The following is a 25383-nucleotide window of genomic DNA, read 5'->3' as shown; positions in this document are numbered from 1 at the left end:
AGAGTGTAGATCAACAATTTAGTTGTTTCGAACAGTAACATATAAACATATAACATATAACAGCATATTCGTGGACATAACACTGGCTTGATGTTGTTAGTTTAGATATCACTGTTATTGATGAGAGAGATAAATCATTTACAGCTGCAAGTATTATATTGGGAGCTTTTACAGGAAGTGTTTATATTGCTGTATGAAAGGTTCATGTTGTACTTTCATGTTGTGTGTGTTTCCATGGCTGTGGCAACACAATTACATTTTCATTCATGCAATATCCCCCCCCCCCCTGCAATAGAAACCAGTGTGCCTTCTATTATCATTCCTTAAAGCAAGCTTCAAAGGAAAAGTGAGACTACATTCAGGATTTTATTCTATATTTGGCTTTGGGAAACTTTGAAGTGCTTTAAACTGGACCATATTCCTGGCAGGAATCTCAGTGGCTCACCATTTCAGATTTAATTTTTGTCTTGCTGTCATTGTTTATCACCCGTCTTCCAATAGTTTGTCTGCTCTGACTTGGCAGTGCGAGGCAGCTAAGTTAATGTTGTTATCTCTGGCTGTGATAGGGTTTTAGGTTCTCAGTGATAAAAAAAAAAAAATCCACATTATGTAGAGGAAGAGCCTCTCTTTATAGTCTTTTTTTCAGGCTCCTCAGATATTGTAAGTTGAGCTAGCTTTTGAATAAAGTTTGGTAGACAAAGAGGAAAAGAAAGATCTCATTATTTATTTGGCAAAGGAGAACCCTGACCATATGATTTACCAACTGTTTTCAAACACACAGAACAGAGAAGAGTCTTCAGTCATTGTTTTCGAGCACATTACAATTTGGAAGACTAATGTCTTGGAAGGGGAAGTGGGGAAAATAGCGCTCAAGCTAGTACTGTGTGACTGGATTTGGTTTAAAAGGATGCCTAGGCTATGATGACAAGTTCACAGTGATATTTCCAACAGGAAATAATTAATGCCAAAGCAGTAAGAAACTTTGAGAACCAAAGCTTTGTTTGCCTCACTTTATTTTATGTTGTAATTGTACATGTTATGGTGCATTTCAGACTGCTGATTACCGGGTATCTACCAGAAACACATGAAGCATATACAGGCTCAATTATATAAGAAAGGGGGAAGGCAACAGTTCACACATGAACTAAATAACTTTTTTATCTTCATACTTGATATGCCATGATGAGCTTATTATTGTAGTGATTTACTATTTTGATTATTTATGTGGTTGTGAAATTAATAGGATGTTTGCAAGAAGATTCATGCTTGCTTATAATGGATACAATAGCTATATGCATAAAATTCTCACTTGAGGATGAGCTGCTGGCTGAAGGTGCTTTCTTCTTTCTGAAACTTGAAGTCAACCCCTTTCCCCAGGGCTGTTTTCAATACTCTTAAATAAAGCTGTTTCAATGTGTGACACCACAATTTGAAGGGCACATGTGAACCATAAATATGAAAGTATAAAAACTCATGAGAAAGTATGTTTGGTACACACATACTCTTCAATATTCAATTATCTTCAAATCTAAATCTGCTTGGGACATAATTATGGTATACAGTTTATCTCCAACATGTTGTCCACCACTAGAGTAAAAAGTATAGATATCTAAAAGCAGTGACATTCTGCAAGTGTTCTTTTGGTGTCCAAAACCACTGAAATGGAATTTTGGATAATGTTGTGAACAAGTTCTCTACACCTTAAAACAAGTTTTCTTCACTCAAAACTTATTTTGAACAGATAACAGAAAAATATATATTCTAATATGTTTAGTGGGCTAAAGAACCATTCTGCCGAATGTACAATTTGTTTTTTACAACATTATTATACTCTGCCACACCAAAGAAATCTGCTCAGCCATAGCAACAAAGGTCTAAGCTATGACTTGTCCACCCTATTTATAGCAAACTTTGTTTATGTGTTGTCACATACCGTAACACACCCCTGGGCGCACAGAAGAGATGGACAAAGGGAAGTAGCAGGAAAGTTGGTTTTCACCGGCATTTTATTCACAATGCTGGAGCAGGGAAGGGAGTGGGAGCGAGAGCAAGCTAAAAAATAAACAAAAGTCTTCTCCCTTCACCCTCATGGGATCGGGGTCCAAAATAAAATAACTTTCAGCTCCGTAGCTTCTCTGGACTTTAGCACACACTGCTCTGCTTCCCATGAAGAGGTTCCCCGGTCTCAGCCGCCTACCGTGGAAAGAAGCACGCGTTTATAAGCACCTGGACTGAATCGTCCAGTAGGCGTGGTCCTCGGATTGCCCTGCCTCCTTCCCATAAACCCCACTTGCCACACAATTTTTATGGAATTTATGTTTAACTCCAATTAAGAATTAATTAATCATAAACATTTTAATGTTGAATCTTGTTGCATTTTTATGTGATATGAATAATTATAACATTCTTATTAAAATAAACTATTATTTAAATAAATGTGCCACTCTAAATCAAAATAAAATATGAATGAATTAAATAATAAAACTGTGTGCTTTCATTTTCACACACAATACGAACAGCTGAGAGCACTCCTGAAGGCCATTTGGATCTTACTACTTATTTACTACTTACTACTACTTACTTCTAAAAACCGGACATCCGAAAACTTCAATGAATCCAATTTGTGACTATTTGTGTAAATGCATTTCCAAATGATTTACAGTTACATTTTTTAGGCTTGCATTTGATAGGCCTGATGGAGCCAATTGTTAGAGACAAAATCATGGGTTTTAAAAAATGACAACAAACATGTTGGTTTAAAAAAAAAATAGGAACACATTTGTATGTTTTTTTTTCAAATGCATTTCAACAAAAAGCATTAAAAATAGGGCCCTCACCAAAGATGCGGTGCACCAGTCTGTGCCCACTGTGTAACAAAAATAGCATGTGTCATCTCTATGTCTTTGACGCTCTACCTACAAGCAATCAGGGGAGAGATGTGGCTTCTGTGAAACAGTGAAAGCAGCAACACAAGCCTAATCAGAAAAGCATCACTGTTTCTACTTTGTAAAGGCTCTTTCCTTCAGTACTGGGCTTTTGGTTTGGCAGAGACTGTAACAATTTCAGTTTTGCTTTAATACACGTGCATAACATGTAAAGGAGCACTGTCACGCTGGTTTCAGTTGATTTTATTTGGATTAAATGCTTAAATTGGGAGTTTAGGCATTTTTTAACCGTCAGTGTAGCGGTTTCCTGAATACGGGGCAAAACTTCTCAAAACAAACACTGGACATGTTTGGCTTGAGTCTCCAGCCTGTATTTCCCAGAAGGTAACAGGCACTCAAACGCCACCCTTGAACGCAGATACTGGTTTATGGATGGCCACCCATCCAGGCGATCACATAACACTCCCACAGAAATATGGTAATGTTAGCATAAAAATATCAAGGACCCTAACTTGGCTAGCCTGAGCGATGACGGACAGCTCTGACTTTGCCAAGTCAGAGGACAAGCTTTTCAATTTTGATGAAGAAATACAATCTAACAGTTTTGAATTGGAATTTACAGAGGACGAATTGCATGAGAAACAGACAGCGGAGGACAAGGCAGCCAAAGCTAACTGAGAGGATTAATTGGAACCGCTTGTTACCTAGATATTTACACGTGACATCACTGGAAGTGTTTGTTTTGAGAAGTTTTGCCCCATATTTAGGAAACGACTACACTGGTGGTGATTAAAAAAATGCCTTCACACATAATTTAAGCATTTAATCCAAATAAGATCAACTGAAACAAGCATGACAGTGCTCCTTTAATTTCTTTTGTGTGGAACTTAAATTAAAAAAGTTCATCCAAATGACTCATTGTTAATGTGCCAAATTATTTCTTCCAGAAATTGTGGCCAGTTAGCCACTGTTTCCATTTTCATAATATATGAAAAGCAGTTTTATGTTTCGCATTTGTTTTTCCGTTCTACTGAACATGTACCAAAATGCGAAATCAAGGCAGTGGTACCGCACACATTTTTTTGTACTGTTATACCCTTACTGGTTACCAATTCTGCCCAGTCTTGACATATTTAATGAATATTTCTTGTAGATTAAATTTATTAATTAGGTTATACACCTTGAAGAGAGAATAATCTTTCACTTTAAAATAATCTTTGTTATTTATTTTTTCATAAATCTACTTCATTTTGTAGTCCCTTTTATTGCCTGTTCAGAATTTTTTTAATTTTATTATAAAACTGTTGAAAATGTATTGAGAGAACCTTCATATTTTCTTATCCTTTCCTTCCATTTAAGACAGCAAATTAGATATGAATTTGAATACATAGGCCTGACTAAAATAAAAGGTTAAACTTTTTTGCTAGACCTAATTTGCTAGAAGCTAATTATTTACCTCAACCACAACTTCATTACATTACGTGGCATTTTACGTGGCATTTAGCAGACGCTCTTATCCAGAGCGACGTACAACAAAGTGCAAATCAATCACAAGAACAAGTGCAAAAGTAGACCTGAGAGGACAGTACAGTTCCGAGTCCTAGTGTAAACATACAGAAATTCAGAACCCTTGAAGTGTACAATCAGCTTTCAAACTAGCATACCACTGTTGGCAGCTAGAATACAACAACAGTCAATAAAAAGAACAATACCTATACAAGTAACAATATCTATACATAAGTGCCATTACGGTCTAAGGCTAATCACAGTGATTGTGAGTTGGGGAGGGAAAGGTGTAGCCTGAAGAGATGGGTCAGAGACTCTGCCATTCTGACATTCACCGGGAGGTCATTCCACCACCGTGGGACCAGGACAGACAGCAGTCGTGAGCGTGAAGTGCAGGTGTGGCGAGGGGGAGGCGTCAAGACGGCACGAAGTGGCAGAACGGAGGGGTCTTGTTGGTGTATAGGTCTTGATAAGGGATTGAATATACACAGCTGATCCTTTAACTGCCTGGTATGCGAGTTAAAGTTTTAAATTTGATGCAAGCCATAACAGGCAGCCAGTGGAGGTTGCTGAGCAGGGGGGTGACATGTGAATGTCTGGGAACATTGAATACCAGACGGGCTGCAGCATTCTGGATGAGTTGTAGGGGTCTGATGGCAGATGCTGGAAGGCCAGCCAGCAGAGAATTGCAATAGTCCAGGCGGGACAGGACCATTGCTTGAGCAAGGAGCTGAGTGGAGTAGGTGGTGAGAAAGGGTCGGATTCTCCGGATGTTGTACAGGAAGAACCTGCACGCCCGGGTGACCGTAGCGATGTTCTTGGAGAAGGATAGCCTGTTGTCCATCACCACTCCAAGGTTTCTTGCACTAGGGGATGAGGTCACTGTGGTATCCCCTAGTGAGATGGAGAAATCAGAGAAGGGAGAGGTTAAAGCAGGGATGAAGATCACCTCCGTCTTATCTGGGTTGAGCTTTAGATGGTGGTTGCCCATCCAGCTCTGGATGTCTCTCAGGCAGGCGGAGATACGGGTAGAGACCTGTGTGTCTGATGGGGGGAAGGAGAGAAAGAGTTGGGTGTCATAGGCATAACAATGATAGGAGATGCCATGAGCAGAGATAACGGGGCCAAGGGATCTTGTGTAGATGGAGAAGAGGAGGGGTCCGAGGACTGAGCCCAGGGGGACTCCTGTAACAAGGGGGCGAGGGGTTGACACTCCTCCAGCCCAGGACACCTGGGAGGACCGGCCAGAGAGATAAGATTGGATCCACTCTAAGGCTGTGCCACAGATCCCTGTAGATGCCAGGGAGGCTAAGAGGATGGAGTGGTTGACCGTGTCGAACGCCGCAGAGAGGTCAAGAAGGATCAGGACAGAGGAGAGAGAGGTTGCTCGTGCAGCCTGAAGGGACTCGTTGACAGAGAGGAGTGCAGTCTCCGTCGAGTGGCCAGGTCTGAAGCCGGACTGGTGGGGGTCCAGCAGGTTATTCTGAGAGAGGAAGGAAGAGAGTTGGTTGGAGGCGGCTCGTTCAATGGATTTGGATAGAAAAGGAAGGAGAGATACCGGACGGTAGTTTTGAATGCAGGAGGGGTCTAGAGTGGGTTTCTTTAGGAGCGGGGTGATGTAGGCCCTCTTGAATGATGAGGGAAAGCAGCCAGAGGACAGAGAGGAGTTAACAAGGGAGGTGACAAATGGGAGGATGTCAGGCGTGATTGCCTGAAAGAGGTTTGAGGGGATGGGGTCCAGGGCACAAGTAGTAGGGCGGTGGGAGAGCAGGAGGTGAGACACATCAGCATCTGTAAGGGGACAGAAAGAGGAGAAACAGGGGGCAGACACAGAAATGGAGGCAGGCATAGAAGTGGTGGTGGTCGCGAAGGTGCTGCGGATATCTGCAACCTTCTCGTCAAAATTTGTGGAAACTTTTTTGAACTTCATCTTCTCTGGAGAATCTAGACAATCCTCCTCAATTTGTGATTAATGAGAATCACAAATTTGCAACCCTAGCTACCAACATTGATTATAATTTCTCTCAAACCAATATGTTTTAGGAAAAGGGTTTTGGTGGGCTAATGTTTAAACAACAAAAACAAAAGGGCCAGGATACTGTAGCCTACAAAGTGGTAGGCGTACCAGAGCAGGATGTATAAAAGGGGTCCCCAAATTACGGCCCGCCTCCACATTTGACCCGGCCCCCTGAACAATACCAGAGACGGAAAAAAATGCTACTACGACCTCACTTCGCCCCAGCACGTTTTTACCCTTATGGCCACCCATACCCCAGTCAAAGAACGTGAACGTGACCCCCCAGAACGGAATAATGGCAAAAAGGTTGGGTAAGAGAAAAATTGATTCAGAATGCAGGGTATTTAACCCGCAGTGGACACACGATTATTTTTTTGTTCAATTCAAAGAAAAGGCTGTTTGTCTCGTCTGTCAAGAGACGGTGGCGGTATTCAAAGAATACAACCTGCGCCGACATTATGAATCCCGTCACAAAGACAAGTATGCTAGCTTGCAAGGCCAAATGCGAGCAGAAAAAATCTCAAAGCTAAAAACTGGACTGTTAGCTCAGCAGACTACATTTGTACGGCAAACTCAGCTGAACCAAGCATCAGTTCGGGCCAGCTTCCGTGTTGCTCAGCTGATAGCAAGCTGCGGTAAACCTTTCACTGAAGGAGAGTTTGTCAAGAAATGTTTGAATGTTGTCGTGGAGGAGGTCTGTCCTGAGAAGAAAGATGTCTTTAATGCCGTGAGTCTGTCGGCAAGTACAATTACCAGACGCGTTGAAGAAATTGGGGGTAATGTGTATGCCCAGCTGCAGCAGAAGACTAAAGATTTTGACTTTTTTTCATTAGCACTGGATGAGAGCACGGACGTGCAGGACACCGCGGAGCTTCTTATTTTTATTCGTGGAGTTACCGCAAACTTTGAGATGTGCGAGGAGCTGGCAGCCCTCCAAAGCCTGAAAGGCACTACGACTGGGGAGGATATTTTCGACAAAGTATGTCAAACCATGCAACAGTTGGATCTGGACTGGGCAAAGCTTGCCAGCATCACGACTGACGGGGCCCCTAGTATGGTGGGCGCGTCTCGGGGTTTAATAGGACGCATGAACCGGGAGATGGAAGAACGGGGTCTCACCGCCCCGCTACAAGTACACTGCCTAATTCACCAGCAAGCGCTGTGCTGCAAAGTGTTGAAGTGGGATTCTGTCATGAAGGTTGTGGTATCGTGCATAAACTTCATCAGAGCAAATGGACTTAAACACAGCCAGTTCCAACAATTCCTGTCTGAACTGGAATCTGCTTACGGAGATGTGCTGTACTACACAGAGATCCGATGGTTGAGCCGCGGCAAAGTTTTGAGGCGTTTTTACGAGCTGTTACCTGAAATTAACGCATTTCTTCAGTCAAAAGGCAAAACGGTCCCAGAGCTGATCGACCCAGCATGGAAATGGCACCTCGCATTTTTAACAGACGTGACAGAAATGCTGAACGGCCTTAACTTGCAGCTACAAGGGAAGGGGAAACTCATTTGCGACATGTATTCCCACATAAAAGCATTTGAGGTGAAACTAGCGCTGGTTTTGGAACAAGTGAAAAAGCACAACTTCACCCATCTCCCTGCTACCCAAAGCTTTTCTGCAGAGAAGCCAGCTGTCGCGTTCCCAGGTGAAAAGTGTGTGGAAGCACTGGAAATGCTGAAGGCGGAGTTCGGTGTACGATTCCGTGAACTACATGTTCATGCAAAAGAAATCCGTCTTTTTCAGAACCCTTTTGTTGCCGACATCGATGAAGCCCAGCCTTCTTATCAGTTTGAGCTGGCCGAGTTACAGAACTGTGATGTTCTGAAAGACGCATTCAAGCCCAACAGTCTCATTGACTTCTAGGCCGCCCTCCCAAATGACACCTACCCTAACATAAAAAAAACACGCAATGAAGATGTCCACACTTTTTGGCAGCACGTATATCTGCGAGCAAACCTTTTCACGCATGAAACTCCTGAAAACTCCAACGAGATCAAGATTGACAGATGAACATTTGCATCAGTGTTTGAGACTGGCTGTGACTAGAATGGAACCGGACATTCAACTTCTCACCAGCCAGATGCAGGCCCACAATTCACACTGATGAACATATAGTACATAGGTAAGCTCACTTTTCTGACTTAAATTAGTCATTCTGAGTATGAACAAATATAGTCATAATAAAATCTATTGGGATAAAATCCATCTCCACAACCATACTGGTATTGAAATGTATTGTGCTGTGTAGGTGCTGTATCACTTAGTTCGGTTTCTTAGCCTGCTCGCTTTGTGGTTTTCAGAGGGAAGTTGATGAGAGAGAGCCTACAGTGGTGTCTACTGGGCTAGCCTATGGAACCTACAAAACTGGATTATAAGGAAAGAACACAAGAACTTTGAGAGACATTTGAGATTCTGCTCTGACAAGTGAAGTTGAACTTTTACCTAGGATTGTGCACGGCACAGCATAACTTTCTTTCTGTGAAGAACCCAGAGAGGGTTATTTGATTTTTATTGATTTCATAAATAGTGTTATTAGCCTATATATTTTCTGCGTTATTTTATTCTGTGAAGAACCCAGAGAGGGTTATTTGATCTCAGAAAGGGTTATTAATATTTGGATATGTGTGGTGCGCTGGAGTGTCAGCATGTTTTCTGGAAAACAATAAATGATTACATTTAGGGACCCCTGCGATTGTCACACTTTTTCTGTTAGAAACTGACCCTGGCCCCCCATCAGAGAAGGGAAAAGTTATGTGGCCCTCACTGGAAAAAGTTTGGGGACCCCTGATGTATAACATGCCAAAAATTACAAAGGTAGCCTAAAAAACTTTCACAAGTCTCTTGTTCTTATCTTGTTCTTATCTGTGGGGAAAATTCAGTCGATCATGCCGGCAAGGGTGGGCTCACGGCAGCTGTGGAGTGCAGTGCTCACTTTGCCATCTGGTGGTGGTTGTGCAAAAAACAAACCCTAAACCACTACGGATTATGCTTAATGTTTGTCACGGATTCCATGATTTTTGCTATTCTTGGACAGTTCTGTGACTTTCCCCCATCACAGAGTTCTGATATTTCCTAAATTTTTTGTGATTTGTGTTATTTCAGCAATGGTCTTGTAACAATGTTTTAATAGAAAAGTCTTACATGGATTGAGCTGGTCAAGCTGGCCATAATAAAAATTAATCTTGCTTAATATTTGGTCTAGCTGGGTATGAGCTGATCAACCAGCATAGCCAAGTTGGGTATGAGCTGGACAACCAGTTATTGCTGGTAGCTTGTCTGAGCTTGTCTGAGCCAACTACCAGCTGTTTCACAACATAGCTTGAGCTAGTCAAACCATATGGAGCCGAGAGCTGGGGGGTGTACTACGAAGGCAGTTCAACATATCTAGGGTTTCTTTGCATAACCTGGCTTCACAAAACCAAACAACTGCTATCAGGCTTAACTGGTACTACGAAGGTGGTTACCAACTTGCTAATGAAGACAGGCTTTGTTAACCATGAGCTGTGCCCGTTCCCATAAAAGTGCCGGTGTATGCTTGGGCTGTATGCTACTTGGGTGGTATATTTCCCCTCTGAGGAAAAAACTGATACAAACTAATATAATGGACGGATACAAAGTTGGAATATGAAACACTCATAGGCAAATAGCAAAAAGTAACACCGATTCCACTGACAATGCAAGGGATGGTAAAAATTCTAATTGTGTAAATTCCTTAGTTATAGATGTATTTAGGCCAGGATACCACTCTTAAAGAATAAATCTACATTCTCAAGTGTCCTACAGTTTATTTCTCCTGTGGAAATTAGGATACACATTCCAGAGGTATCCACAAGATATTTAAAATTATTATGCCTGAGGTTGTATTATTCTTAAACTCACACCAAAGTTTATTGTTAAACTCAAACATCTCATAATTAAGGTAATCTTATAATTTTCATATTGTGTAACCACGGCGAAAGCCAGCCAATTAATTTGGTCTCTACGGGAGTGTCCTGGAGAGACGTCCATTTCCAAGGGGTTGATTGGCAGTGCTTTATATGTTTCAAGCCTGAGCATTACCTGTCCTGGATGAGGTTAGCCATGCAGTATACATTGCCCTGACAATATTCCCAGATTTAAAGTAACTCAGCTTCGTAGTACGGAAAATCCTGGGTAAGAACTTAAGTTACCAGCCGTTTTGAAACCTAGCTTGAGCTGTTTTTTTCAGTGGGGTGGAAGTCAACTGGAACTTCATTCAGGGCACTACTTCAATTTTGATAACAATGCTAATACATATTTTACTTGCATCTTTTCTTTTTTGTGCATGAGAAAACAAGAGGCGTGACAACTAATATTTTCCCAGCTAAAAAAGAGCAATTAATTTTCTGCCCTCTCCTGTTGGGTGGCTGCATTCTTGCCACGGAGGCAAAATGTCAAATGCAACACGAAACTGGAAGAGAGCTTTCAGGATTTAGTCTTGATTATAGTCTATATCGATAGCATTTGGAGTCTGTTATTGCCATTTGTCAACAAGATGTGCCAATCAAGTCAATAAATGCAGCTGAGGAATAATAAGAAAATAACAGTCCAAGGCCAAGCAATTGGCATATGTATGATATTATGCTGCCCTGAAATGGGGGGACTATGTATAAAAAGTGCTGAAATATGGTGAAACGAAAATGTATAAAACAAGCATACAACCAACGTAATCAAGAAAATTACCATGCAAATAAGCATACAAACAGCCAAATCAAGAAAAGTGCCAAGACCCACTGTATATACAGTACACTGTATATGTTTGTGTCTTTTGCTTTTTTGTTGACAAATTATTTATTTATTTATCTATTGTGGTCACTGAATATAGACCACTTTAAGACAGCATGTAGTGCCAAATCTCTTTCAATGTTTGTCATTCATACCATTGTTGAAGTACTTACAGAGATTGAAGATTATCTCTCCCTCACTGGGCATTACAATGTTTGCAGCACGGTTCATGTATTATTCATGCTGAAAATAAATTGTTGAGTTAAAAAACACAATGCATTTTGTTCTGGGCAATGCATTGCTTTTTACTCAAGAAATAATTTATTGTTTTTTCTCCCCAAAGAGCCCCACACTGACCTTCTACAAGTCATAATTGGCTCTGTAGCTGGGATGGTTTTGTACAAAAAATTCACTTTTTTTCTCCCACTGGTCAATTGCATGTTTTTAGAAACAGTGACTTGCAGTACAGAATGTTTTGTGGATTATTTGTGTATTTTGAGTGTTTTGAGGTTGCCACTAAACCAACCGTACGATGATCCAATAAAAGCCACATCTGAGAACACCTCCATCCAAAGGTCAGTACAAGAAAAATACAGTTTAAAATACATTTGCTAGTCATGTAGATCCATAGAAACTGCAATAAGATTGCTCTTCTGAGATTTATATGAAAAGCCTTTTAGGGTGGCACAGGTGCTTGGTCTGCAATACTACCAAGTCTTAAAAACAAACAAACAAAAAACAATCTGGATAACAGATAGCATTATTTTATTGTAAAACAGGTATGGATGAAATAACATTTGCATAAGTGAAGAGCATTCCTGAAACACATGAACAGTCATGTGAGAGAAGCATCTCTGCTGCTGACAACAGATTCACTTAATTACTAGGAGATACAGTATTGTGAAGAAGTATTGGGCACCCCTGGTCAAAAAGCCTTTTACAATTAGTATCTAAGTATACAGAAGCGACCTGACTTCCAAATGGTATAACGTTAAACATGACACATTTCTTAAAATTTTAAAGCAAGATTAATTTTTATTAAAATTTCTTTAGTTTTAAAATAATAAAAAAAGGAAAAAGGCCATGTGCAAAAGTTGGGAACCCTGTCAGTTAGTACTTTGTGAGTCCTCCTCGGGCAAATATAACTGCTTGCAAATACTTCATTCCATACGTGCTTTTGGAATTTCCCCCCATTCTTCCTGGCAGAACACCTCTAGCTCGGAAATATTCTTTGGCCTCCTGGCAAGTTTGAGATATCTCCACAGATTTTCAAAAATATTCCATTCTGGTGACTGTGGTGGCCATTCCAAAACCTCCGTCTTTCATGGTTGATTGTAAGGTACGATTGTCTTACTGGAATCCCCAACTCTCTTCAACTTCAATGTCTGGACTGACCTTTGAACATCAGTCTTTAGAATTTCTTGATATTTTGTGGAATCCATTCTTCCTTCCACTCGCACAATATTTGCTGTGCCCCCAAAAGCATAATGGATCCACCTCCATGCTTCACAGTTGCCAAGGTGTTCTTTACTACAAAGGCTTCACCTTTTTTTCTGCAAACATACCTTCTTTGTGTCACGTTTCAGGTCTGTCTTGCCTTGTTTTATGTTAATCATTTGTCTTAGTCACGTATTGTCTTATCATGTATTATGTTAGTCTAGGTTCGTCATGTTGTTTAGTTTATTTCTTGTTATGATTAATTTTCTTGTCATGTCTAGTTATGTTTTCGTTACGATTATTTTACCTTGTTATGTTGAGTAGTTATCATCTTAGTTCGTTTAGTGTTATGTTTTGATTTATGTTTATTGTTCCGCAAACTGGTCGTTGTTTAAACATACACTTTTACATGTCTTTCCGCAAACCTTGCATTCCGGCTTTCTCTCTCTCCCTTTCTGTCACTCCCACCCTAATTGTTTCTATTTGTCTATTTACTAAAACTACTAATGCTAGATCAGGATTGGGTAATACTAACATACTAATCATGTGTTCATGTTACCTTACGTTTCTCGTGCATGTCATTTACTAATTTACTAATACTAGGGCAGGATAGGTTTATTACTAACGATGACTAATTACCTTGTTAAACTTGTCATCCATGGCACCTGTTTTGCATTCCCTTGCTGCTCTCTAACTAATTGTCTACACCTGTCTACACCAGCATTTATAGCCCAGTCGCTCCTCTGTTCTTTGCGAAATTGCCTGCCTCTTGTCCGTCAAAGCAACGCTTGCGCATTATATCCCATTGAGTTCACGTTAAGAGCCAAGCCTGTTTATTGATTTCTGTTTCGTTGACCATCACTTGTTTTTGTACCTTTACCTCGCTGTTTGTTTTATGGTTTCGACTTCTGCATCGCCCTCAACTACGACCCTGCCTGCCGCCCGCCTGTACTTCTGCCCCGCTGACAGCTCTCCTGCTACCCGATCTCCCTGCACGTCTACCGACTACGAGTTTGCCTCTTCCCTCGGCACCGTGTTTTCTGATTATTTATTGTTTTATTGGCTGGATCTACATGTATGGACTTTGCTTGTTTTGACTACGCTCCTGGGATTCGTCCTGAATAAAGCCCTGACGGGACTATTGTTTCTGAGTCGTGCATTTTGGGTCCAACCCCCAAGCACCCGTCTCACTTTGGTGGTGGCCAAAAAGTAAAATTTTAGTTTTGTCAGTTCAAAGCTTAGTGTTCCAAATGGCTTCTCAATGTTTTCTTTTGCATACTTCAGACGCTTAATTTTGTGTTGGTTGTTCTTTCTGGCATGTAGGTCTTTGTTGTTTAAAGTATGTTGTACTGTTGTCCAGCCAACAGCTAGACCTGTGTTTGCTACTCTTTTTTTTCAGCTCTTTTGCAGTGATGTGTAGGTTCTTTCTTGGTCTTCCAGACCTTGCCTTGACTTCAACTGTTCCATGTTCTATTTTTTTAATGTTTCTGACAGTAGAAATAGGTAGTTTGAAACACATAGTTTTGTAGCCTTCTTCTTGGTGGAAATGACCATCCTCATTCTGAAATCCTTGGACAACTGTTTAGGGGAACCCATGGTTTCTGAACACCAGACAGAACAGCCACTGAATTATACTCACCAGAATCACTGAAGACCTAACAAATAAATCACTGGGTACTGGTACTACTGCTACTACTACTAACTTTTGCACAGGGCCCTTTTCCTTTTTTATCATTTATCAACAGTAAAAAAATGAAATGCGCCTTATGTTTAACTCATGTTGTATCATTTAGAGTTCAGGTTCACTTTCGATTATATACAGATTCATTGTAACAGACATTTAAACCAGGGGCAACCACATTTTTGCACCCCACTGTAAAAGTTAGGTATGAAAAATGTCATGCCACGATTATCCGGGCCAAAATTACATTGATTTACAGCATTATCTTGTTATAGGCCTTGTTGAAATATACACAAAATCTATAAGTCCCTGTATGCCATAGCTTAGAACTTCTAATTTTCTGAACCAAGCTAATGTTATAGACGTACAAGCCCAATTCCAAAAAAGTTGGGATGCTTTGTAAAATGTAAATAAAAACAGAATGCAATGATTTGCAAAGCTCATGAACCCATATTTCATTCAGAATAGATCATAGAAAACATATCAAATATTTAAATTGAGAAAATGTACCATTTTAAGGAAAAAATTAAGTAATTTTGAATTTGATGGCAGCAACACGTCTCAAAAAAGTTGGGATGGGGGCAATAAAAGGCTGGAAAAGTAAATAGAACTTAAAAGAAAGGAAAATTTTGCAATTAGATTAATTGGCAACAGGCCAGTAACATGTTTGGGTATAAAAAGAGCATCTTAGAGAGGCAGAGTCCCTCAGAAGTAAAGATGAGCAGAGGATCACCAATCTGTGAAAGGTACTGCGTCTACTAATTGTGGAAAAATTTCAGAATAATATTCCTCTACGTAAAATTGCGAAGACTTTGAAAATTTCATCATCTGCAGTACAAAATATAATCAAAAGATTAAGAGAATCTGGAGAAATCTCTGTGCGCAAGGGACAAGGCCGAAAACCAATACTGGATGCCCGTGATCTTCGGGCCCTCAGACGGCATTGCATTAAAAACAGGCATGATTCTGTAACAGAAATCACTGCATGGGCTCAGGATCACTTCCGGAAATCATTGTCTGTGAACACAGTTCGCCGTGCCATCCACAAATGTAAGTTAAAGCTCTATCATACAAAGAAGAAGCCATATGTGAACACAATCCAGAAACGCCGTCGTCTTCTCTGGGCCAAAGCTCATTTCAAATGGACTGAGGTGTAAGGCGGAAATTCTGAATTATTATTAATTATTGAATTATTATTCTGGCATTATCACTCAGGGCTGGTCAGCTTGCTGGCATTCCTTGGTATTGTGGAATATGTGGCTGTAAAGTAATTTGACCCAGGAGCATGCACCATTAACCCCCACTATCTCCGCACCCATACGGGCAGGAGCCTGTGGGGGAAGACTCAGGCCTCCAGCCGTAAAACTCGTTACGACGGGCAACATCCTTTACGGCACGGGAAGGTTTCAGAGGGCACGGCCTGTTAGGCCCTGACCTTCTCCTGAACCCCCCTTTATTGCTCTCTCCCTCTTTACTCAGTCACTAAATGATGTGTACAGCACTGGATGTTTCATGACAAAGTCAGTTTAGATAATATTCATGTTTGGTATTATTCTGATTGTTTCAGTGCGACTGGTGCAATGGTTTTATTTCTGCAACAGCAAACCCTGGACATCATAAGCAACCAGGAACCAGAGGAAAAACTGTGTGGAGCTCTGCCCCAGTGAAAGCCATGTGCCTCAACCCCCCTGCGTTTCCTGGGGAGGCGTGGCTCCAAATTACAGATGGGTGACCCATTTTTAGGGTTAACTTCAAAGGCCAGATTTTGGATTTAAGGACAGTAAACTAAGCAATCTGGGAGAATGCAATCAGCCTCCCGTGCACTCCGTGCATGTAATTTCTACGTACAGGGTGTCTGTAGCCAGACTCCCGTATGTAGCTTTTATTACCAGGTATGACTTTTAAGACTCCGTAATTTGGTTTCCGTTGTGATGTTTTTTGATTTGGAACTAGTATGTAATTACGTGTATGTAACCTGCCTGGTAAAATAAATTGTTAAAACTTGATCTGTTTGGTTTCGCTTACTGACACTCAAAGTTATACAGGGAATGCTTGGTTTACCCCCTTGAACTGGTCTAGGGAGGATGAATATTTCCACTTAATGTATCACGGCGTATAGCACCCGTAGACCTATGTTGGTAAATCCCTCGCCTCCGCATGGTAGTTCATTCATGTCGAGCACAGCCGTAGCTAGGTTGGTCTGCTTGGGTCCCTAGGCTGTAAACAGATATACCCAAGAGTAGCTATTTGAGACGGGTGCGTGGGGGTTAGACCCAAAATGCACGACTCAGAAACAATAGTAATATAAAGACCCCTCAGGGCTTTATTCGGGACGAATCCCAGGAGAGTAGTCAACACAAGCAAAGTCCATACACGTAGATCCAGCCAAACAAAAAGTAAACAAACAAAAAGCACGGTGCCGAGGGAAGAGGCAAACTCGTAGTCGGTAGACGTGCAGGGAGGTCCGGTAGCAGGAGAGCTATCAGCGGGGCAGATGAACAGACGGACGGCAGGCAGAGGCGTAGTCGTGGACGAAGCGGGAGTCGAAACCATGAAACAATCAGCGAAGCAAAAGTACAAAAACGGTAGGCAAGGACAAAGTCAAAAAACAAACGATGGTCACAAAACAGAAATCAATAAACAATGGTCGGTAAACAGGCATGGATCGTAACGTGTAATCAAACAGTAAATAATGCTCAAGAGTTGCGTGGTAAACAGAGGCAGACAATTTCGCAGTGAACAGTAGCGCGACTGGGCTATAAATGCAGGTGTAGACAGGTGTAGACAATTAGTTAGAGCGTAGCAAGGAAATGGAAAACAGGTGCGATGGATGACAAGTTTAACAAGGAGATTAGTAATCGTTAGTAATAAACCTATCCTGCCCTAGCATTAGTAAATTAGTAAATGACATGCACGAGAAACGTAAGGTAACATGAACACATGATTAGTCTTGTTAGTTTCTACCCTATCCTGATCTAGCGTTAGTAGTTTTAGTAAATAGACAAATAGAAACACTAGGGGAGTGAAGGACAGAACGAGAGAGAGAGAGAAAAGGCGGAACGCAAGGTTTGCGGAAAAACATGTAAAAGTGTATGCATAACAACGACCAGTTAACGTAACAATAAACATGCATCGAAACATAACACAAAGCGAAACTAAGACGATAATCACTCAACATAACCAGGTAATAAAATCGTACGATAACATAACTAGACATGACAAGAAAATAAATCGTAACTAAACATAACTAAACAACATGACGAACCTAGACTAACATAATACATGATAAGACACTACGTGACTAGGACAACACGAATAAACATAAAACATGGCGAGACAGACCTGAAACGTGACACTATTCCTGCGACCTCTGATGACTACAGATAGCTAGTCAGTTTGTGAGACGTGCACATTACGCGCGATGTGACATGCGGTGCTACCAGCAGAGGACTGTTCGGAGAGTAAATCTCAGTACAGGATTCCTATAGCGATCAAGTCAAAATTATAAATACGACATGGAGATTCTGGGTCAGCCCGGACCAGTAAAGAGCGGAAGGCAGAGTGGTACGACTGCCTTTGTATCGTGGTTTGTTTATTGGCTGATCTAGACTGTCTGCATAGGGGCCACTAATTTTTAACCCTATTAGTATTCTTTCAGCAACACCAGAAGGATGAGCACGCTGATACCTTCAGCCCTCGCTAAATTCCGTCGTTGGGTTAGCGTGGGGTTTTACAGAGGCAAAGTGGAAAACTGTTCTGTGGTCAGATGAATCAAAATTTGAAATTGTTTTTGGAAACCATGGATGGACTGTTGTTAAAAGAAGAGGGTATGCTACACAGTAGTAAACATGGCCCTGTCCCAACTTTTTTGAGACGTGTTGCGGCCATCAAATTCAAAATTACCTTATTATTTCCTTAAAATGGTACAATTTCTCAGTTTAAATATTTGTTTTGGAACTGGGCTTGTGCATCTATAACAGCTAGCAGTGCTTACAGAAATATACCATTGGGTCAAGAAAGAGACAAGTTTTAACAGGAGGTAATCTATAGTTTTACAAGCAATTAGTAAAGATCAAGTTGATCCACTCAGAATTCAAAATTCCATAAACTTATCCAGAGACCTCAGCTGTTGTGGAAGATGCACTTAGGATGATAAAATAGTGACATGTAGTGCTCATGACTCCAGGAACTGAAAAAAGCTCAGGCAACTCTCGCAAAATGTTTGTACTGAGCTTACGCTGAAAACTATATAAATTATTGACAAACTAGGCTAGATGGGTAAGCTATGACTCTGGGATAACGTAATAGCAGGCTTTATTGACACGGGGCAGATCCAAAACGTAATGCACAAACAGGCAATGGTCAAGATCCAGACATGTGGGGCAGGCAGAGCGTAATCGTGAGACAGGCAGAGTTAAAAAACCGAGGAGACAGAAAAGCAGAGGTACAAAACCAAAGAATCCAAAGCAGAATCGAAAAATCCAGGCAGAGATCAAAGACCATAAATTCCAAAAACGGAGCGTAGCGGAATATAACAGCTACAGGGGATAGGTATGGGTATGGGGAAGCTAGAACCGGGGTAGAGACGAACTAGCAAAGACAATCTGAAAAGGACAGGTTTAAATACACAGGGGAATGAGACACCCTTGGCGGGGCATGGGAGTGAGGCGGTCTAACAAATAGAAATCAGGCGAGACAGATGAAAGGGCAATCATACAATAACAAGGCAAGAACAAAGACATGGGACTGCATTCACATCTACACACATGTAATACTAATGGCTCCAGAATAGGGAGTAGACAATTGCACAGATTTAAGGAATGCAGTAATAGTAGAGAGCAGGTGTGAACACTTTGCAGAATTAAGGCAGGCAATCACAGATAGTACAGGGAGGTGGAGCTACAGAGCAGTGCAGAAATAGGGAAAATGTTAATATGTTAGTTACATGATTAAACTATAAATACCCAAAACTAGTGAATGTTAGTTTGTTAGTTAGACAAACGTATGAGTGTGTTAATATGATTAGTATTGTACAAATTCTATGTTAGTAGATTAGTGCTATCTACAAACATGAATGGAGAGAAAGCAGGAAGTAAGTAACGCGAGAAGGAATCATGGGGAACCGGAAAATTCCGAAAACACCCGAATAGTGAATCATGCAGACAGGGTAGTGACGATGATGTCTATCTTAACAAGTGCTCCACGACCTATAGAATTTTTTGGATAAATTATTATTATTATTATTATTATTATTTATTTATTTATTTATTTATTTTAAATGCATGGGATCTATTCCGACATAAGTTTCAACACATGCAGTACCATGTAATTCCAACGGAGGGAAGAAAAGTGAAACTGATGTAGGATTAGATGCCTTGCATTTTTAAATATGGCGGGTGGTCTTTATTTCTTGTTAACTGTGAAAGATTATGAAAGGTCCTGGAGCATCTGTTAAGATGGTACATACTGGTGCTCACGATGATGTCTAAGACATTTAAGTGCACCCCCCCCCCCCATAGGACTTCCATTTTCATTAAGAAATTCAACTTTTGAATGAAATTCACTTATGATTATCTGCTTAAATATGTACGCATATAATTAAACATTGGTGTATATTGATCGCTGTATTTTATTTCCGGAATGTAAGCAGTGAATTGTTAGAGCTGTGGAAGACTAAATCCTGGCAATACAGCAATACAACAAGCTGTTGTAAACACTTTCTCAAGTAACACACACTATGCAACAGGTAAAAAGAAAATGGTTTCACATTTGACATTTTCCTTCCCACAGTGATGTCTGCAAGGCAGCTGCTTCAGCTCCACCAACCATAGATTATGTGTACATATTATTACTTCGCCAGCAACGTTTCTTTAAATGAAATGTATCTGTATTCATGTTACTGAGCTTGCTAGTTAGCTAAACCAGTCATGATTAGGTTACCATTTCGACAAGCTGCTGTCTTCCAAGCTTCACTTAGGGTGTATACATTGGGCTGGAGGAACGCATTGTCAAATCATAGGAGACGTCATTATCTGGAATCCCACCGGAGGGTGACAGTAATAGCCTATAGCTACGTTTTCAGTGTCCCTGCAGAGAGCCAGAAGGAGGTATTACAAGTCTCCTTCAAACAGAGTGATTATGTGGCCGTGCTTCAAATCTTCTAATAAAGCTGTAAATTTAATGTAAGCCATAGCAACAAAGTCTAATGCTGCGTTCATATAATATCAGAATGCACAAATTAGCACCTTCTGACTGAGAAAAACAGTTCACATCAACCTCTGACATTAAACATGAGGCAAAGAACAAAACTCATAAAACAAATCAGCCACATATCATGCCACTTCTATAGCCTACCATGATGTTTGCAGGTGTAAACTTACAATAGGCAGGGTAGACTACGCTATGCCCCATATGTGTTTTATGGAATTTATATTCAACTCCACTTAAGCATTAATTAATCAGGATTACCGGAAATAAACATCACCCATTTTAATGTTGAATCTTGTTGCGTTTTTATATGATATGAATAATTATAATATCCAATTGGTGTATTAAAATAATTCAGCCGCTCTAAATAAAATATGAATGAATGGAATAATAAAAAAACAAAAAAAACACGCTTTAGAACCGTGCACAATACGAACAGTTGAGACCACTCATGAAGTTTGTTTGGCTCCAACGAAAAAACTTTGAATAGTCCCAAATTATTTGTGTAAATGCATTTCCGATGGATTCACAGTGAATTTCGTTCAGGTAGCGTTTGTTAAATAAGGCCCATTGGGTGTGAGTAGGGGTGAGTCGAGTATTTGTTTGAGATAATTACTCCTAACGAGTATTGACTTTTTTCTGAATATGAATGTTGTACGAGTAATAGGATTCATTCCCCGTGATAGGAGAATTGGCCTGTTCTATTTTTTTTTTTTTTTTTTTTTTTTTACATTGGCTGTAACTGTACATCAGTTACCAATGCGTAACAAAGTTAACACTGTTTCGTGATAGGCCAGTTCTTCCCTGGTTCCTCCCCCTTAGATCAGTAAAACTACTGCCTGCAGTTATTTTCCTCACTTCTCTCTTGTGCATGTCAAGAGTAGTGATGGGAACGTTCGTTCATTTAGGTGAGCCAGATCTTTTGGCTCCGTTCACGGAAAAGATTTGTTTGGTTCACTAGTTCGTTCACTGGTACTTCCGAAAAGTACGGGCAGGTGACTCATGTGTTACTCTGTTCATTGTGCATTCGGCTCACTCGTTCATTCACTTGTATTTCCGGAAGGTATGTGCATTAGTTTCATATGTTACTTAGTTCGTTTGCAGCATTGAACGGTATCAGTTCACAGTGTAGACAAGCCGCCCGCATGTGGCTCCCTCTGGATATCATCCAGTCTAGTTGCAGAATTGATTTAACATTCCCCCTTTTAATATTAATTTAGTATAACATGTAAACCGCAACCAAAGTGTAATTGGTTAAATAACGGTAATCATTACCCCTCTTTTAGACAGCATTCGTTGACACCACTTGTTGACCTGTTGTAGCCTGGCCTATTAATCCGAGGAAAATAAAAACAAACACAATATCTTTATTTTTTGGATTTCACCCAGACAGTCAGCGACTCCAGGTCGGATCTGGCCCAAAGTCAGTCGGTACTGGCACAGATCTGGTCCGGTGTCACTTGTTATGCGGGCAGCTGGTCAATAAATTGGACATCTGTTTAATTGTGATTTGCAGTATGGATGATACTGCACAAAAAACATCTGTTTAGTAGCCAAAATAATACATCAGCTATGAATAGCATTAATAAAGGTTTTTAGCTTCTAAAGCTTCATTTCTTGAGAAATTGTAAGCTATGAGACATTGATGCTAAAGTTAAATTACATTGGCAACAATTACATTGCACATTAGCTAAAATTAAACTTTAAGGCAATTAATATATATATTATTGCCTATTATAGCCTACACATAGCCTACACTAGTTACGTTTCAATATACTACCTACAAAAATAAAATGACTCAATGTACGTTGTGGTCATTGCAAAACCATTCATCACTTTTATTGCATAGCCAAGCTGACTCGGAAAATTAAAAGACAACATGATTTAGCTAAATATTATCTGTGATATCCTCACTATTCAGCTGGTCCACGGAATGCTTGCTGACGGCATTAACGTTACACCTTACGGCTCAACTGCGCTGTACTTTCAGTTCAACAGCAGCTCATGGCTTGTTCGTTCATTGGTTCAATGGCTCGTTCGTTCATTGGTTCAATGGCTCGTTCGTTCAGTCGTTTAATGGCTCTTTTGGCTCATTCGTTCATTCAGTCGTTGGCGAAGCCAAACGAACAGATCTTTCATGGAGAAGCATCGGCTCAGTTCATTCATTTCAAATATTTGTTCGAAAAGATCTGTTCTTTCGCGAACTGACCATCACTAGTTAAGAGACTGTTGTGTGAACTTGTTTTCCGATCGTAGATTAAGGATATCACTACTTAACTAGTCATTGTGTGATCAGGGGTGTGTTCAAGATTGCAAATGTTAGAGAACATATTCAAACTTTTTTCAGTTACAATTTGAAAAGGTAACTGCTAACAGAAATGACTGCTGAACGGGGAAGACTCATTCTAAACACACAACCATGTGCTTCAAACAAGCTACGGTACAATGGTATATGGTACTACGGTATAACTTTAGACATAAATGATCCAGGATTAAATATGCCCAAGGACGGAGGATGCGGACATGGACATTATTTTAGCTGGAGGTAAGGTAGTACATGTTGTTCATTTTGCTTTTTTCTGGTGGTCTTGTTATTTATTCACTTTTAAACGTGTTTACTAGCCAGCTAGCTAAGTACTGTGACACGTTTGGGCGATGGCCATCTGCTTGATTTGTTGTTGAAGTTGTTTGTGGTGAACTTGCTTACAGTGTATTTTCTCGATTGCTGCAATGTTATGTCCTATCAATTTTTCTGGTCAGATTACTTGTGATCTGTAGTGGTCTGAACACACTTTAATGTGTGGGGATGGCGAAAAATCCTTCATATCTAGCCATTCTTCGCCTATGTTTAACTACTCAGCACCTCTTGTGTCACGTTTTATGCTTTTCATGTCATGTTTCATGTTTATTGTCTAAGTTATTTTATTGTCATGTCACGTATTATGTTAGTCTAGTCTCGCCGCGTTTTCATGTTTTATTTCTTGTTACGTTTCATTGTCATGTCATGTTACGTTTCATGTTTAGTTCTGGTTACGATTCATTTTTTAGTCTTGTCATGTCATGTTATATAGTTTATTCTTGTCACAGTTTGTTTCTTGTTTTGTCATAGTTTAAGTTTGATTCATGTTATGTTTTCCCGTTCATTGTTTAGCATACACTTTTTCGTGTCTTTCCGCAAAGCTTGCGTTCATGTTTCATTTTCCTGTGTTTTCTTACTAATCTACTAAGGTTAGATCACGATTGGGTAATACTAACATTCTAACCATGTGTTCATGTTTACCTTACGTTTCTTGTGCATGTCATTTACTAATTTACTAACGCTAGGGCCGGATAGGTTTATTACTAACGATTACTAATTATCTTGGTAACTTGTCAATCCACCACACCTGATTTCCATTTGCATGCTGCTCTCAAGCTAATTGTCTGCACCTGTCTACACCTGCATAAAAGCTCAGTGTTTATGTCATTGTGAAATGGTTGCCTCCTGTTTATCAGTGCACTTTTGAGTGGGTTGCCAAGCCATTTTCTACCTGTTTAAGATCCAAGCCTGTTTATTGACCATTGTTATTGACTTCTGTTTTGTTGATCATTGCCTGTCTGTACCACAAACTCTTGCCTGCTGTTTGTGCTTTTGCCCCGCGGAGCGGACTCCAGTCTTGACTCTTGCACTGCCTTAGACTCCGAGCCTGCCTACCGTCCATCAGCACTACTGCCCCACTGACAGCTTTCCTGGTTACTGGACTTTTTGCATGGTGTACCGATTTTGAGACTGCCTTCTCCCTCGGTACTGTCTTTGGTTTTGGCTGGATTTTCTGTGTATGAACTTTGTTTTTGGACAATCCCTTAATAAAGCTGATGGGACTTTATCACATCTTTGTTGTCTGAGTCGTGCATTTTGGGTCCAACCCCCACGCACCCGTCTTATCTTGACAGTTTTTAAGTTGGTTCCTTCAATGCATTTAAAACATTTTTTTAAAATGTATTAAAAAAATGGATAAATAGTATTAGGTAAGTGGAAACATACGATATGTACTTTAATTTCCTTTTTTGGTGAACTGCCCCTTTAAGGATTGTCCTAATACAGTATAATAAAACACTCATGTTTCAATGTTTTTTATTTAGTAATCATTTTTCACAGTCTCATGAAAGATCCTGACCAATCAGCTGTAACATTCAATATAAAATGAACATATTTAATTGGTACAACAGGATTTTAGTTTTCAACGTTCAGAGGTAGCTAATGATAACTAGCTTAGGCATTTGCCTACTGCTTAAACTGGGTAATGTTAGCTTAGTAGGTTAACCAAGAAAGCTATAGATACCCAGGTAACATGCATAGCTAACCTAATAAGCAAGCAAGCTAGTGAGCTTATATTTGCAACAGCAAACTCAATAGCTTGCAAACATAACCTTTTATTTTAAGCTACCTGTGGGCTACAGGAAAAGGCTGCCAGCTTTTCATAAAGGGAAGCATTGTATAATACTTGCGGTGTTCAAGTTAAAAAACCACCATGTCATTTTAAAATTTTTTACTGCAATCTCCACTTTTGTGTGAATTGCTTACTTTCTCCTAGCTAGCATGGACTTGAAGTGTAAGCTGAACATAGCATTTTGTTACAGCTTTCTGTATCTTAGTACGTACTGTGTAGGCCATCTCATGCATGTGCATCGTAACAAGGTATATCAGTAATAATAGAAAACATGATTCTTGCCCAGTCTGGCAAAAAGTGTCTGAACTTCCTCCTGCCTGTCACCTTCCCCCTGCCTCTTCTCAACATCCCTCTCCTTGCTCTCTGCTCTGGCAGCAACAGGTTTATTCCAATTCCAATCACTCTTTCTTTTTTCCAACTTATAGTTCTACCCATTGAGAGAAGCTAGAAAATGAGGCAAGAAAAATAAATGA

At 40.3% G+C, this 25383-nt stretch overlaps 1 protein-coding gene across 1 annotated transcript; it reads left to right on the top strand.

The window, feature by feature from the left end:
- The first annotated feature begins 6910 nt into the window (after positions 1-6910).
- LOC133127061 (general transcription factor II-I repeat domain-containing protein 2-like) lies at positions 6911-8275 on the top strand. The gene has a single exon (XM_061239719.1). The coding sequence runs from the start codon at positions 6911-6913 to the stop codon at positions 8273-8275; it is 1365 nt and encodes a 454-aa protein (XP_061095703.1).
- Positions 8276-25383: the final 17108 nt, after the last annotated feature.

This window comes from Conger conger, chromosome 1 (assembly GCF_963514075.1).
Source record: "Conger conger chromosome 1, fConCon1.1, whole genome shotgun sequence".
Lineage (NCBI taxonomy): Eukaryota > Metazoa > Chordata > Actinopteri > Anguilliformes > Congridae > Conger > Conger conger.
The sequence above is the reverse complement of the archived record's forward strand: the minus strand, read 5'-3'. Positions and strand labels throughout refer to the sequence as shown.